The 15,877-nt window shown below is 36.8% G+C and overlaps 2 protein-coding genes across 2 annotated transcripts; one reads left to right on the forward strand and one right to left on the reverse strand.

The window, feature by feature from the left end:
- The first annotated feature begins 1,322 nt into the window (after nucleotides 1-1,322).
- LOC120249260 (monocopper oxidase-like protein SKS1) lies at nucleotides 1,323-4,965 on the forward strand. Its single transcript, XM_039257768.1, has 8 exons — nucleotides 1,323-1,487; nucleotides 1,559-1,668; nucleotides 1,740-2,010; nucleotides 2,110-2,212; nucleotides 3,361-3,718; nucleotides 3,782-4,147; nucleotides 4,242-4,320; nucleotides 4,747-4,965. Exons 1-8 carry the CDS (start codon nucleotides 1,323-1,325, stop codon nucleotides 4,951-4,953), a joined length of 1,659 nt encoding a protein of 552 aa, XP_039113702.1. The 3' UTR covers nucleotides 4,954-4,965.
- A 1,562-nt stretch (nucleotides 4,966-6,527) lies between these two features.
- LOC120249673 (truncated FRIGIDA-like protein 1) lies at nucleotides 6,528-10,429 on the reverse strand. Its single transcript, XM_039258262.1, has 3 exons — nucleotides 9,577-10,429; nucleotides 7,599-7,774; nucleotides 6,528-7,508 (listed from the first exon to the last, which is right to left on the reverse strand). Exons 1-3 carry the CDS (start codon nucleotides 10,367-10,369, stop codon nucleotides 6,945-6,947), a joined length of 1,533 nt encoding a protein of 510 aa, XP_039114196.1. The 5' UTR covers nucleotides 10,370-10,429; the 3' UTR covers nucleotides 6,528-6,944.
- Nucleotides 10,430-15,877: the final 5,448 nt, after the last annotated feature.

The raw sequence follows: 15,877 nt of genomic DNA on the forward strand, positions 1-15,877 counted from the left end.
CAGTTCAAACCCAAGCACTAGAGGGTGGCGAATATGCTTTAAGAAGACTGTGTAATACACAACCCTCGGTTTTGTCTCTCCTCGTCTTTAGGATCAGGTTCTCTCATTTTTAATATAAATTTTTGTTTTACTTGTAAGTTTCTATTCACCAATATCTCACATAGCAAGGATCATTCGTATCCAACAATCAGGAAGCAAATCCTTTCAGTAATAAAGGTCTTCGTGTTAAATAGTCTTAAAGCATAGGTCCTCATTTTCATAACATTTTATCATCCCACGCTAGCCAACAGAATAATGAGATTTTGTTTAGACATCAAATTTTTCAAAATTGAGAGTATAACTGGTTATGCATGCCTCCATCTATTAGGAACTTGTAAAATGATTTGACTAAGAAAATTCCACTTTTTCAGTGCCCAGGTCAGTGTTGAAGCCATCCTGTCCTGGTCATTAGAGCAGTCTCGTATTGCAGCCAAGAGTAGAGATAGATCATTTATTGTAGCTGTGTGAAAAAGGCTCTCTCGAGAATTAAGCTGCTGATAGAATTATTTTATATATAGTTATCCAGGGGAGGTACTGTCATTGAAAAGAGAAGGCCAAAGATCTTTAAGAGATTTCCCCGAGTGCCATCTATTGAACCAGAGTGCAGTATTGGCTTAACAGTTTTGGAAATGCACGATCAAAAAGGGGATAGGGTGGTGTTAACTTCTGCTCAAAAGAAGTAATTGGCTTTGATAATTTTGGTCCAGTAACTATTTGAATTGGGTTAAAATGAGTGTGAATGAAGATTGATTCTTTTGTGAATGAAGATTGGTGAGGGCATCTACTATACCTTTTTTTTGTTTTTCTATTCTATACTACTCTTTGTTGTTCTCTTTTTAATAAATTTGTAGTTTATTCATTTTTATAAAAAAAAATTAATTCTTTTGTGAAATATAGGGATTAATAGAAGCTACCAAAGACATTAGAATTGAGGCATTTTAAAAGTACTCTGAAGAATGATAAATATGGAGGAATTGCAAATTAATCAATTCAATTCTTAGCATATAATCTATTCATTTTTATCTTTATAATATACATACAACAGGACATGCATGACATTAAAACTTCAGAAGGTAGGTAAGAAATAATATCAATTATCAGATACTAATTAAGGTTTTTAATCTAATTTTTCACATTAATTACTTCACTAATTAATTTCCCAACTAAAATATCATCTTGAGTAAACTTCACAACACTTGCCAAGCTTCTTACCTCCCTATAAAACCAACCCTCCAATCTCCATCTTCACCATCTCTTCACTCTCTTCTCTTAAACAAGTGGCCATGATCTCTTCTATTACAACACTAAGGCCTTCAATCCCTCTCATCCTAATAACTTCCTTTCTCCTTCTTTCTTCTCCCTTGTTAGTCTCTTCTGAAGACCCTTATGTGTTTGTTGATTGGGTTGTCACTTACTCTCATATCTCTCCATATGGAGTACAAAAACAGGTATATATATATATATTACTGCATGTATTCATATTCATATTTATTAACTTAACCAAAGTGGGAAAAAACAGGTGATCATGATCAATGATCAATTCCCAGGGCCATTACTCAACACTACAACTAATGATAACGTCTTTGTTAACGTCCACAACCAACTCTCTGAGCCATTCCTCTTAACATGGTACTGTTATATAAGTTTAGTGTTTAAGTTTTTTATTATATTTTTAATGGTTGTATTAATAAATTTTGTAGGAATGGAGTGCAAATGAGGAAGAACTCATGGAATGATGGAGTTGAAGGGACTAACTGTCCTATAGCTCCTGGAAAAAACTGGACTTATTCCTTCCAAATGAAGGACCAGATTGGTAGTTTCTTCTACTTTCCTTCGTTCGGCTTTCAAAAGGCGGCCGGAGGATATGGACCGATAAGAATAAATAACCGGGAAATCATACTGATCCCTTTTGATCAACCCGAAGGTGATTTTGATGTTTTGATTGGAGATTGGTACAATGCTGACTATAAGGTTGTATTTTCCTTTGATGTCTAGAAATACAAGCTTTTTGTTCTTGTTTCATTTTCATGTATGGAAGTTTTTAATTTGTTTGTTTAATTTGGTGATTAGGAGTTGAGGAGTTCACTTGATGATGGAGCTAAGTTGCCTGCTCCTGATGGAGTTCTTATCAATGGCCTGCCACAGTATAAAGCAAACTTCACCTTCCAACCAGGTTGATTTAAATTTTTAATTCTTTGTGGAAGCTAGTGTTACCAATGCGTGTTTAATTTGTGTTTGTTTAGGCGGGTATATGGAAAATGTCACTGATTTTTCATGTTTATTTTATTGAATTTTTCAAATAGATTTTTTTTAAATAAAAATTAATTAAACCAACTATTGCATATGATTTTAATCAAATTTTAGAATTTATATGTGCATACTTTGGATAAGGTTTTAGAATTAAATTAACAAAAGTTTAGATTTAGTTTTTTGGGATAAAATATGTGCAAGCCACATACTAAGAACTTATGCAAACATGAAGTTAATCCCTCAACACATCTATATTTTCACTTTACGTAAATTAAGGTTTGAACCCGTTTTCTCGGTAAAACACAAATACTCCATATAAAAGACCCAACGTTAATAGATCAAAGAGGTCGTTGACAGCTTAGATATAGTTAGTTTGTCAATAAATTGAATACCATTATTAATGTTTAAAATAAATTATTTTTGTGATTTCATTTGATAATAAGCATGCACCTCATGAGGTTAAATTAATATAAAGGAAAAAAAAGTTGGGAAACATTGGCTTTTTATAATATTATTTGATATCAAATGACAACTTTTCACCTTTCATAATATCAGAATGAACTTAATTATTCTACTTTTTCTTTTTTCTTTTTTTTAATAAATATTCTACTTTTCTTTGTTACTTCAGAAACAACGAATAAAAAAAATAATTAAAAAGTGACACATAGATCTATATCTCATGATCCAAAAATAAATATATAAATCTAACATTTAAGACCACATGGCCATTGATCCTTGCTATTAATTCTGGTAAACAAACTAAAATCTTGGGAACAAGTGAAACTTGGATCTCACTCAAGATAACATTAATAAAAACATGTAATAATGCTTATATTTAACTAAAAATTAAAAAGGACAATTTCATGGGGATCTATGTCTCTGGTTGACTTAGAAATTTTTCTTAAAACTTTTCTTAATTTTTCTTCAAAGAGATTCATCAAGCTAGAAACCCGATCAGGAAATTAATGTTTATTTCATCAATAATTCTTAATGTTAGACAAAGAATATTAATTGTAGTTCTTTTACATGATAACAAAATAATAAAACAAAGCATTGTGATTGTGTTTGTAGGGGCAACATACAGGCTAAGGATCTCCAATGTTGGACTTAAAGCAACACTCAATTTCCAAATTCAAGGCCATAAGTTACTACTGATAGAAACTGAAGGCTCATACACAATACAACAGTACTATGACACATTAGACATCCATGTTGGCCAATCATACTCCGTCCTCATCACCGCCGACCAGCCGGGGATTGCCACATACTACATGATCGCCAAGTCTCGCTTCTCCGACGGAGATATTCCGGTCACTGGAGTCGCATTTGTGCATTACTCCGGATCAAATGGACAACCTGTAGGATCACTCCCTCAAAGTCCTTGCTCTAATGACTACACCTACTCTATGAAACAAGCACTTTCCATTAGGTATAAATCTCGTATTTTTTTTTATCAACTTAAGCTTTTAGATTGAATCGAATCCAATGATAGGAGAAACTTGACCGCTGGAGCAGCGAGACCAAATCCACAAGGATCATATCACTATGAAAGAATCAACATAACTCGAACAATTATACTTGAAAATGGTGCGGCACTTATTAGTAGCATTACGCATTACACCGTTAATGGTGTCTCATTCGTCTACCCTGATACACCACTGAAACTCGCTGACTACTACCACATTCCCGACGTCTTCACTCTCAACGGCATCCCTGACACTCCAGACGGCCGGGTACCCGTCTTTGGCACACCGGTCATCGATGCGCTTTACAAAGATTTTGTACAGATTGTGTTCCAGAACAACCAGCCTATCATCCAAACATGGCATTTAGATGGCTATAGCTTCTTTGTTGTTGGGTAACTCATTAAGTATTTGTTTAATTATACATACACTTTAAACACATGCTCTGTGTTCATAATAATGACTATTTGTTTCTGTTTGATGTCTTAGGATGGATGGGGGTAACTGGGATGAAAGCAAGAAGCAGGGATACAACATGATGGATGCTGTTTCTCGTTCAACAATTCAGGTAAATTGTTCATATGTCACTAAAGATAACAAGTAGCACATTATAAATCTAAGTCATTCAGAAGGCTAGACTGTCTGCATCTATGCATGTCATCTTAATTACATAATTAATAAGTGGAAGTAAAGACACCGTACCTCCGGTCATAGTAATATTTTAAACAAAAGCAATGGCCTTTTTAAGAAACTACCGCAGTTCTTCCAATCTATGCCGTTCTCTTCCATTAAAAAAAAAGGTATTCATAGGAATGATAAACTGAGACTTTTGGTGCTTGTCTATATATAATCCTTAAATCATTATCAACAGTATTAGTTACCGTTAAGATAGCAAGGAATCTAATGATAAAAGTTAAATCAAATTAACATAGACTACTTAACTTTTGCTATGTTTAAACTTTACAGAAATAGTGGTATGATTGACACTTGACAGGTATATCCATTCTCATGGAGTGCTGTTTTGGTGGCGTTGGACAATCTTGGAATGTGGAACATTAGATCACAAGATGAGGAAAAGAGATACCTGGGACAAGAAGTGTACATGAGAGTTAGGGGAGTTGATACTTCTGTTATTCCTAATCCTAGAGATGAGAATCCAATCCCCAGCAACATCATCAAGTGTGGCAGAGCAGCCAATTGATTATTTCCTTCATGAAACCAGCTGATTTAATCTTTGTCATAATAAAATGTTATTGAATCCTCTCTGTGTTGTTGTTTTGTTGTTACATTGACCTGCTAAATTCTTCAAAGGACAAGATGTACCTGGATTTTCACAATAAGAAAATTGTGTCTCAGGTTTTGGATATTTCGATGAATTTCTGAGTTTTATTATATGTGTGTGTGTATATATATATTATGTTGCTGAGATCAGGGAGAAATTAAAATATGTGCCTTCCAAGAGCTCTAGAGAGAAGTGTGAAGATTCCATCTTTACCAGTTTTGGGCCGTCATTCAGAGATGATTAATTTTGGGCCATCGTTCGGAGACGATTAGTGATGATATGCCAACCGAGGAGGCGAGAGATCAGATCACAGGCTAGTTCGTGTCTTGTTGGCGTTCGGGGTTAGGTGATAGCCCTTAATTAATTTTTTTTTTTTTTTGTTTGGTTGTTATACCACATCTAATAGATTTTTTTTGTTGTTCCTTTTCATTTAATTGAAGAGGTTTATCCATTTTTTAAAAAAATAAATAAATAAAATAAAATTTGTGATTTTCTGTGATTTTTCTTATATAGACTTTCATTATAAGCCTATTTTTATTTTCGCCGATGAATATATAAAACTTTAAAAAAATTACGGGGTAAAACCAAAATGATCGTTAGTAAATTCAATATTTGTCAAGGGGTGGTAAGTAATTTTTTTTTCTCCATGTTAATGTAGAGGAAAAATGTTAGTAATTAGTACAATTACTAACATTACTAACAATCCGTGTGATCAAAAATCTTTTTTTTTTTTTAACGATTTTTGATCATTTGTGCTTCTCAATACCTGTTTTCATCACTAGTAATTAAATGCCAAACTGTAAGATAAAAAATTATCAAATCTTCAACAATTCCATCAGACAAAATTATCAATGAACCATCACATACGTGCTTGAATAAGATAAAACAATTTCAAGGAAAAATATGTTCAAACTTTGAATCATCTCCAATTATAATTAAATGTTACACATCATTAAAGAATAGAAAATACACATCTTATAGTTACAAACAACCACAAGCTGATAATTCCCAAACTATTTGAAACAAAAGAATATTGACAACCTGAGTACTCATTCAGCGTGATGCTTAGCTAACATACGGCTATCTTCAAGCATTTGCAGTTCCAAACTCACCTTCACTACATATTAGCAACACTGGGCAAATAGCCTTGAGAGAAATACAAATAACTAAATACACAAACACATGAACACAAGTCTACAGTAAAATATACTTTTGATCAACATTAGACATGAACAAAGCCATAGAAAAGCTTGATTGAACCAGTTAATTGTTACTAACTTACGCCATTAAATATGGACAATAACTGTCTCAGTTATTGTATTACAGTACTGATCTTTGATAAGTTAAAACCTTTGCACAAGGACACCTTGTGATGACAAACAAGGAACTCATACCTATTAGTCACAAGCTAGAATAAAATATCAGGTAAAGAAGCAAGATAAGGCATTTTGCTGATTAGATACCAGGTGACATAAAAGGTTTCGAACAATCTATAAAAGTCAAGTAACAGAAGCAAGAGCTTCCAACCATGAAATTCAATTAGCTAACATCATCTAGGATCATTTATCAATCCATAAAACAATCCTAGAATGATAGAATCCAATCAACTATATAATACAGACAATAAAATGTTGACTATAACAGATTAACAGTTTCTCAACTGATCAATCTATCACACACAGCATCGCCATGTAGGTTTTTGACATGTAGACAAATGTCACAAACAAAAAGAACTTTGGCTGACTGCATAACACATTAAGAGCAATATATATCTAATTTTGATATTAAATTTCACATCTTATATAAAAGCATTATGTTTATAGTCAGAGCTAAAAAGAACACGAACAGGATATTATACTTCTATAAACAAACATAGAGAAGGGTGTCATTGCGGTGAATAAATCCTAGGGTCAACGAGCAGGACCATAAGGAGTGGATAATCCAGATATGGAGTAACCACCATATGGCAAAGACCTATCATACAACCCAGAGCCTACAATGTGCTCTGAAGGATAAAGATAAGAGCTTGGTGGAGCAGCCAGTCCACCAAGTCCTGCAGTTGCTGGCAAAAGATTATGACCTGCATGGTGATAATGGGTAGAAGGTCCAGCTATGCCATAAGAGCCAGCTGAACCCATAAAAGATGCCCGTTCAGGCATCCCCAACTGAGGCTGATTTCGAACAAGTGGAGGGGGAGGATAGCTAGCAACTGTTGGTGTTGTTGAGGCAGTTAAAGGGCGAGGTCTCTTATTAGTTTGCTGATGTTGCTTGCGTTGTTGTTGTTGCTGCTGCATCTTCGAGTTTGAGGCAGCAGTGTCTGTAGCAGTTCGTTTCTTCTCTGCTGCTTTCTGCCGCTCCAATTGTGTGATACGTTTTTGAAGATGTTCACGTGGATACTCTGATTCTAACCCATATTCCTCAATTGCTCTCAGTACACTTTTCAGGGCACCAAGTTCTTTTACCATGGCATCATTCTGTGTCGGAGAATTAATGGAGCACGAGTATATTATGTGGAGCATTTGTGTGACTTAATATGGAACATGCACAAAGGATAAAACACCTACCATGTTCTGAGTGGAATAATTTCCCTTTAACCGAATTTCCTGGACAGCTTTTCGAGTTGCCTTTAGATATGACTTTAGAAGGGGTACAGGAGGATACTTGTCTATCAAATTGAAAGCTTGAATGTATTTGACAGCATCAAGCTGCTTCCCCTTGTTGATAAGTTTCTGAATAAGCTCTGCCACAGGTGATAAAATGCTTGCAAATCATAATTCTCAAAGAGGTCAGGCAAACTCAAATAGCATAAAGTCAAACTGCCAGAGTAAATTCAGATGTCTCAAAAGAGATATCCAGAAAACACAATTCACATGTGAATTGTGAAATTCCACATACAAGGCATAATAACCAAAAGGAATATTTACCCACCTCAAAATACTTAATAACATTCAAGGAAATGCATCACCAAATCACCGGAAAACTAGTTTTTCACTTATTTTGATCAATGCATGAGAATATTTATCCTTTCATATTCTCCCTCTATTCTAGCATAAAAAAATCCCCACACAGGAACATGAACAAGATTCATTAGGTGTAACGAATATCAAATCCAATTGCTTTTATTGAGCCTCAAGAAAACATATCAGCTAAAGACATGGAATGAATAAGACAGAGGGAAACATCATATCAATAAAAAGAAACATGGTAGTACAAATGCAAGAATGGCAACTGCAACAACAACAACAAAAAAACGTTAGCCCGAACTATTTGGGATTGGCTACATGAATCATTCCCTTCCACGTGGCGCTAATGCACTCGCAAGGGTCAAAAAACTAGATAAACCAAACGCTATCATATCATTACATAAAGTTTCTACTAAACACTTTTTACGTCTACCTTTCTTTCTTCTACGACTTTTCCACTTGTAAAGCTTCCACCTTTCTTATAAAGCATCCACAGTTTATTTAAGTGCATGTCCGTGCCATCTTAAATAATTCTCTCTTAACTTGCCAGTAATACGTACCACACCTAATCTTTATTGAATAAATTTATTATTTAATTAGTCCTTCATAATAACACCTGACATCCATCTCAACATTCTCATTTCAGCCATGTCTATCCTTTGAGTATATTGTTTCTTAATCACCCAACATTTCAACTTATACATCATAACTAGCCTAACAATCATTCTATGAATGGCAACTACTAAATAAAACATCATGGGTTTTTTTTATTTTTGGTAGAGAAAATATCAAATTCAACTGTTAATATTGATGCAACTTCTAGGACCACTTCTAGCACCACTTCTACAAAAGTCTCAAGAATTACATATAAAGTGTATGAGGTCAAAAAAACATGAGCTGAAGATCACCATTACAGAATGGTAAATGCAACACAAAAATAAAAAATAAAAAATCAAATCAAATCTTGTAGTTGCCAGAAAAGCAAAAGAAATGTTGTGTTCAACCTAGGATAATGAAAACATAAATTGTCAAGCAAAAAGAATATCCGGTTCATAAAGGTCACTGCTTCCAATAATTGTGCGCTCATGGTAAATTTGTGCTTATGATGATTATAAGTGTTCTCGTGGTAAATGTGCGCTCCCAGAGGTAATAATAGGCAGCCATAAAAGCAAGGAAACAATGTGGTGCAACAAAAAAAGAGCATCTTTACAGTTTCCATACAACCAAATGTTCTGTTGATTTAGGATATGAAAATGTAAAATGTCCACCATAAAGAATATCCATCTCATAAAGATTGCCACTTAACAAGAAATGTGTGTTCATGGTGGTAATCAAAGGCACCACCAACAAGCAATGGCAGTTGCCAAAAAACACAAATGTTCTATTTTGTGTACAATAAATAGCATCAATTCTATAAAGATTAACCCCTCTCAATGTATTTTACATGCACCATTCAATAAGAGCAGAGAAGGGCATGAACTCAGAACCACAAGAAATAATAAAAGATCCTCCTTCATAGAATAAACTGAATGTTAAAGCAAAGAGAACAACAACCAAAGAGCAATTCTTTGACACTTACCAGGAATATGCATCTCAACCCCCAAGACCTTGCAAAGTTCAATAGTTTGTTTTCTCCTCGCAACCAAAACCACAACATCCAAAACCTCATCCACCTTAAACTCGTCAACTAGTTTATAAGCCACCAGCAGCTGTAAGAAACCATGCGCCTCTAAATCATCGCCATCATCCGAGACCTTTGCCTTCCACTGGACCGCAACCTTCTTTGCCTTATCTTTGATGGGTTGTTTGATTTCAGGCCCCAATTCTTGAACCCGCTGCAACAGATTAATGCAAGTCCTCCGAATAGCCAGAATTTCACCATCCTTACCGTTACTCTTCATCTCATCCGAATAGAAACCATCCAAAGCGTCGAGCACAAGCGCGGCCGCATCGGGAGCAGCGCGCAGGGCCGGAATTAGCTCATCCCGATTAACAGGGTTGTCCTTGCGGTGCATGATTATGAAGGTGCAGAGGTTCTTTCCATCCATCTTAGTGCAAAGAAGCATGAGCTCAGACCTCGGCGATATCTCCGGCTCTACCGGAGGGTTCGGCTCCGATGGAACAGTAGCGGCGGTGGCAGCGGCAGAGGACTGCGAGGGAAGAGAGGACTCGAGGGATCGGAGGGCCTGGAAGCGAGACTCGATGGAGGATTGGACGGAGGAGAAATAGTCATCGAGTTGCTTCCATTGGAGGGTGAAGGAGACGAAGGCGGAGGAGAAAGACTGAAGGGATTCAAAAGCCTTCCGGAGCTCCTCCTTCTGCTTGGGGATCGATTGGATGGCCGCCTTGATCTCCTTCGTCTCCATCGCCATGCAAGGGAGAACCTTGAAACCCTAGCCAGGGCGCGAGAGAGTGAGAGGAATGTGTCCCTTCTCCAGTGTGAATAATAACTAAGAGAGCCATCTCATTGTCAGCCGTTGGATCTTAATCGGACAGACTTACAAATTTAGGTTTTTTTTTTTTAAGTTAATTTAGGTATTTATTTACCATATATATATAAGGGAAAATTACTGTTTACCCCTCGATAATTTCAAAACTTCCCAAACAGCCCCGTGAGTTTTTGCATACCCTCGATGACTCTTCCTTTATTGTTTTCACTTTTTTACCCCCTGCATTATGAAATTCCATCATCGTTCTTTAAACCTTTTGCATACATTTTTTTCATTCTTTTTCAGCATTCCCTTTTACATGTACTCATTTCTTAAACAGAGAGCTCATTTTTTTAAACAGAGAACTTATTTCTTAAACAGAGAGTTCATTTCTTAAACAAAAAACTCATTTCTTAAACAGAGAGTTCATTTCTTAAACAAAAAACTCATTTCTTAAACAGAAAACTCATTTCTTAAACAGAAACCTCATTTTTTTAAACATAAAACTCATTTTTTAAACTAAAACATTAATATTTAAATAGAAAAATAAATATTTACGTGATAAATTAATCCTGGATATAAAAACCAATTAATCTTGGCCACTCGTACATATTTAAATAGAAACAACGATATTTAAGCACTTTTTTAAACGTAAACGCAATATATTAAACAGAAAAATCGATAGTTAAACAAAGACAAACAAGCATATCAACAGATAACTCATTTCTTAAACAGAGAACTCATTTCTTAAACAGAGAGCTTATTTTTTAAACATAGACCTCATTTTTTTAAATAGAAACCTCATTGAGTAGGGACATTGAGTATCTCATCGTCACTGATCTCGCGCGAACGCTTGAGTGCTGAGCTCCAGATCTGGCGAGCGATCTCGAAGGTGGCCTGCTCGTGTGGGGTCTTAAAGGAGAAATCTTTATCGGCGTTAGCGATCCGGTTGGCCACGTTCCTCGGCGGTCGGAGTGGTGAGGTCTTCGGTGGCGACGTCGAATAAGACGAGTGAACTCGAGCGGAACTATTCTCGATTGCGGAGACCGCAGACATGGATAGCAATAGAGTTAGGGTTAGGGATCATTCAGAGGTTTGGATCCATGGTGCCTAAGTCGGTGGACCCAGGGAGCGGAGGGAGGAAGCGGCCGATGAGGATTCGATCTTCGCAGTCTTCAGTCTTCGTCTTCATCGCTCTTCCCCCAGTCAGTCGACCTCATCTCTTTTCATCTTCTTCGCTTTGTCGACCTCGGGGAAGACCGCATGCTCCTCGTCGTCGAGCGAAGGCATCGAAAGGTTGCACTCGTACATATTTAAATAGAAACAACGATATTTAAGCACTTTTTAAAGCGTAAAGCGCAATATATTAAAGCGAAACATCGATAGTTAAACAAAGACGAAACAAGCGTATAAACAGAGAACTCATTTCTTAAGCAGAGAGCTTATTTTTTTAAGCAGAGACCTCATTTTTAAGCGAAAACCTCATTGAGTAGGGACATTGGGTATCTCATCGTCAGTCGATCTCATGCGAACGCTGAGTCTTTGTGCTCCGGATCGGCGAGCGATCTCGAAGGTGGCTCTGCTCGTGTGGGGTCTTAAAAGAGAAATCTTTGTCGGCGTTGGCGATCCGGTTGGCGACGTTCCTCGGAGGTCGGAGTGGTGAGGTCTTCGGTGTCGACGTCGGATAAGAGCCGAACTTTGAGCAAGCGGAACCATTCTCGATTGCGGAGACCGCATGACATGGATAGCGATAGGGTTAGGGGTTAGGGATCGTTCAGGGGTTTGGATCCATGGTGCCTAAGTCGGTGGCGAGGAGCGGAGGGAGGAAGCGGCCTTGATGAGGGGTTCGATCTGCCTGTCTTCGTCTTCGTCTTCATCGTCTTCCCTGTCGTCGACCTTGTCACACCCACCCCTTCTACCGAGGTAAATGTGGCACCCATCGGTTAAAAATTCCCTTTTAGCTGAAGCCCGCCACCATGTTTTTAAAACAAAATCGGACCTCAAATCACGATTTACAATTTTTTCACCAAGATACATGTTCAAATACATAAATCTGATAAATATAATCACTCTAATTTACTGATACTAACCGCTCTACAAGATCATGACACTGATAACAAAGAAAGAAAGAAAGAGGGACCCATGCAGGGTCTTGGACTCGACCCGCGACTAGCTCTATACTCGATCGAGCGATCTAGGGTCCCGCTCCTGCTATTCTGACACATTCGGGTTGGTCGGGTAGTGGCTTAATAATTTCAAATATTAAAATACAGTGTATATAAAGTATATAAATACCAACTTCTCAAATAATTTTCCCAATTTTCCCAAATACTGAGAATTCTAGCAAACTACATCTTTAAATAACTTTTGAAACATAAATTCATCATAAATCAATGTCAAAATAACATATAATATAAAACCATTCTCAAATCCATAGCTGAAAACTCTCCCCGACTTAGCTGGCCGTCGCTGGGTTGGGGAGGCCCGTCAAGGTCTTCGTGCCTCGGCGTTGACCCATCGGTCCCGTGTGGTGACCCGGGATCCCGATGTATCATCCAATCGAGGGCTCTACGCTCCGCTCGATCCGGACCAATCAACACTCGGTCCACCACGCCACCTCTAAAGGCGGCGCGTGGGGACCCACTATCGCAGATGAGTCGGGACGCTTAGCCGCAGTCACCATCCAAACCAACATGTAGATGCGGCAATAATACAAATCTGTATAAATCATATCACATGGTCCTTATCCGAGACATTCAGCGATGACGATACATGCGATAATACCGAGTAAAGTCAAATCAAAATACCATTCCTATGCCGGGAATGAAAACCGATCCCACAAATATTGCTCGGTGAAAACATTTTTAATACACGCACATGATTTCACAAATCATTCCAAATCAAAGCATATATAACCATCCAAAAAATAAATTCATGAACCGAATAATTAAATCACATATACATGTATTTATACTATTTATAAATACGTATAATTATACAAAATCGATGTATCAATACGATTGTCGTGAACATCAACTAGCAAATAAATATACGTATACCCTCAACATTATACGCCAAATTAAACATGATAAAAAGAAATACTTAAACAATTATTTTCAAAAATACTAGCCATTAAATAATTATTTCAAAAATAATAATAATTAATCAATTATTTAAAATAATAGCCACTCACCAACTCACTCGGTGTCCTTGGGTTCCTCACTGAGCCCGGAACTCCCTCCCAAGAGCGAACAACACCTAACGTAATAATATAATAAAAAAATAAATAATATATTTAAACTCAAAAGAAAAATACAAAAAAATAATAATCAACTCTCTATTGGGCCCACTCACTCCAATCGGTTAAAATTCGACCTTGCATAATCCAACTGGCTTTCAATTGCAATTAAACCAACTCAATTTAGACTAAACACAGTTAAACCAATCTGAACCAATCTCAATTCCATTGAACCAAGCTCAATTGCACTGAACCAAGCTTAATTGCACTGAACCAAACTCAATCAAACTGAACCAGCTTGAACCAACTCAATTCTTATTCAAAATCCATTGAACCAACTTGGTTCAGTCCAAAACCCTTAACCCAAATCAACTGAACCAAACCCAAACCATCTCAACTTGATTTGATCAAACCCAACTCAACCAAATCAATTCAACTCAATCAATTCAATCCAACTTGGTTTGATCCAACCAAATCAACTTGGCTAACTCAACCCATTTCAATCTAACCATTATCATCATTAACACCTTAATCATCATCATCAACAATTTAATTAATCAAACCAAACCCTAATCTCGGTGCTACAGTAATTACTACAGTAAACCCGAAAATATCATCCTCCATTCAAGCTTGATTTATCATGGATACAAGGTTTTTCAACACAAAAATTATTTCACAACAATTACTTTGTCATCCTCATCAATACACATTCAAATCCATAATCATTTTCATCCAATCCAACCAAAAATACATATTTATACATACATGCATACACTTGCCAAAAACAATACAAGGAAGCTTCTTACCATAGCTGATCGTCCTCCCGTAGCTCCTCCAAGACGATCTCCAAGTCCTCTCCTTAAAACCTCAAATTTCTTCCCATTTCTTCATATAACTCTCAGATTCATGTAGCAAAATGGTGGGTAGAAGAAGATGAACAACACTCAAGCTCTAGATTTTTCTCCAAATTTAACTTTCAGCCAGAAATTTACATTTAGTCCCTCAAAACATAATTCCTTACAAAAACAGTCCCTGAAAAACTCATGAATGGTCCCTGAATTACAAAATAGTATTCTCAAAAGATCCTTTTAAATTATCCAATGGTCCTTGGATTATAGGACAACATTTCAAAAAGATCCCTTCCATCTTACCTTTCAGTCCTTAGATGCCAGAAATATTTTATATCAATCCTTTTTCTATTACTCTTTAACCCAAAATCTTTTATAAACTTTTACACTTAGGTCCTTATTATTTCCACTTGGGGTTTCTCAACAAGATTACTCTGTAGAAAAATTCTCATCAGTATGCGTAGTAATACCTACGAATATATTTTCCAACGGTATCCAGAGGTTCGGTATTATAGATCCTTTCCTTAAGAAAATTTCGTCCTCGAAATTTCCTTAGTATCGTCAACTCGATATCACTCGAATTTCATTACTTGTTCCAAGACCCGTTCTCTTGTTCCAAATGCATTCAGCGATGAAATAACAATCATCTGTATTAGGATGTCCAAGTATCTGCTGATGATCAAAGTGAACCTGATTCCTCTTATACGGTGTTATACACGGTATACGACACTCTTCCCGATGTGTTATACGCTTCCTCACTTCCAAAACTCATCTGATAAAATAATCTTGTATTTTCCACAATCCAGGAAGAAAAAGCAACTTCTTATTCACAAGTAGGAATACGTCATACTGCGAAATACTGCAGGGTAGAATACAAAACATCTCAAGCACATAGACGATAATACAAACAGATTATTCTACTATTCACAAGTCCTCATACGTCTACTGAACCTCATCCCTTGTCTACGGTTTTCAGCGGTTCGACCTTTCCGGTTCCGTTTGCTCATTCTGTTGCGCGTAGTTAAGACTGCGTGAGGCGTCATCATCATGGGTTGCAAACTCCTCAAACTCCAGTACCTCATCTCGATTACGCATATGACTCTCGTCCCAGGTGAAAAGCGTTCCATGTAGATATTCCTCGGCTTTGAAGCGACTATGAGAGCTAAAATCTCGGTATTCAGTGGTTTACCACATAGTGAGCTTGTGGGACATAAACATCGGTCATTGCTTGCTCTTGGTTACCGAGTCGCGATAATAGAACTAGAAGATGCTCTGAGGCAACAAGAGTAGAGCTAGATGGTACTTGAAGCGGCAGATATGGGTTTTCCATCTCTTCTTCCCTCATTCGTTCCTCCTCTGCTCCTT

Source organism: Dioscorea cayenensis, chromosome 19, assembly GCF_009730915.1.
Source record: "Dioscorea cayenensis subsp. rotundata cultivar TDr96_F1 chromosome 19, TDr96_F1_v2_PseudoChromosome.rev07_lg8_w22 25.fasta, whole genome shotgun sequence".
Lineage (NCBI taxonomy): Eukaryota > Viridiplantae > Streptophyta > Magnoliopsida > Dioscoreales > Dioscoreaceae > Dioscorea > Dioscorea cayenensis.

Excerpts from the sequence above, each read along its gene's own strand:
- LOC120249260 (XM_039257768.1), top strand. The coding sequence starts at position 1,323 with ATGATCTCTTCTATTACAACACTAAGGCCTTCAATCCCTCTCATCCTA. Across the intron at positions 2,011-2,109 it reads GGTACAATGCTGACTATAAG|GAGTTGAGGAGTTCACTTGA; the intron begins GTTGTATTTTCC and ends TTTGGTGATTAG. Across the intron at positions 3,719-3,781 it reads AAACAAGCACTTTCCATTAG|GAGAAACTTGACCGCTGGAG; the intron begins GTATAAATCTCG and ends ATCCAATGATAG.
- LOC120249673 (XM_039258262.1), bottom strand. The coding sequence starts at position 10,369 with ATGGCGATGGAGACGAAGGAGATCAAGGCGGCCATCCAATCGATCCCC. Across the intron at positions 7,775-9,576 it reads GGTTGAGATGCATATTCCTG|AGCTTATTCAGAAACTTATC; the intron begins GTAAGTGTCAAA and ends CACCTGTGGCAG. Across the intron at positions 7,509-7,598 it reads ATTATTCCACTCAGAACATG|AATGATGCCATGGTAAAAGA; the intron begins GTAGGTGTTTTA and ends TCTCCGACACAG.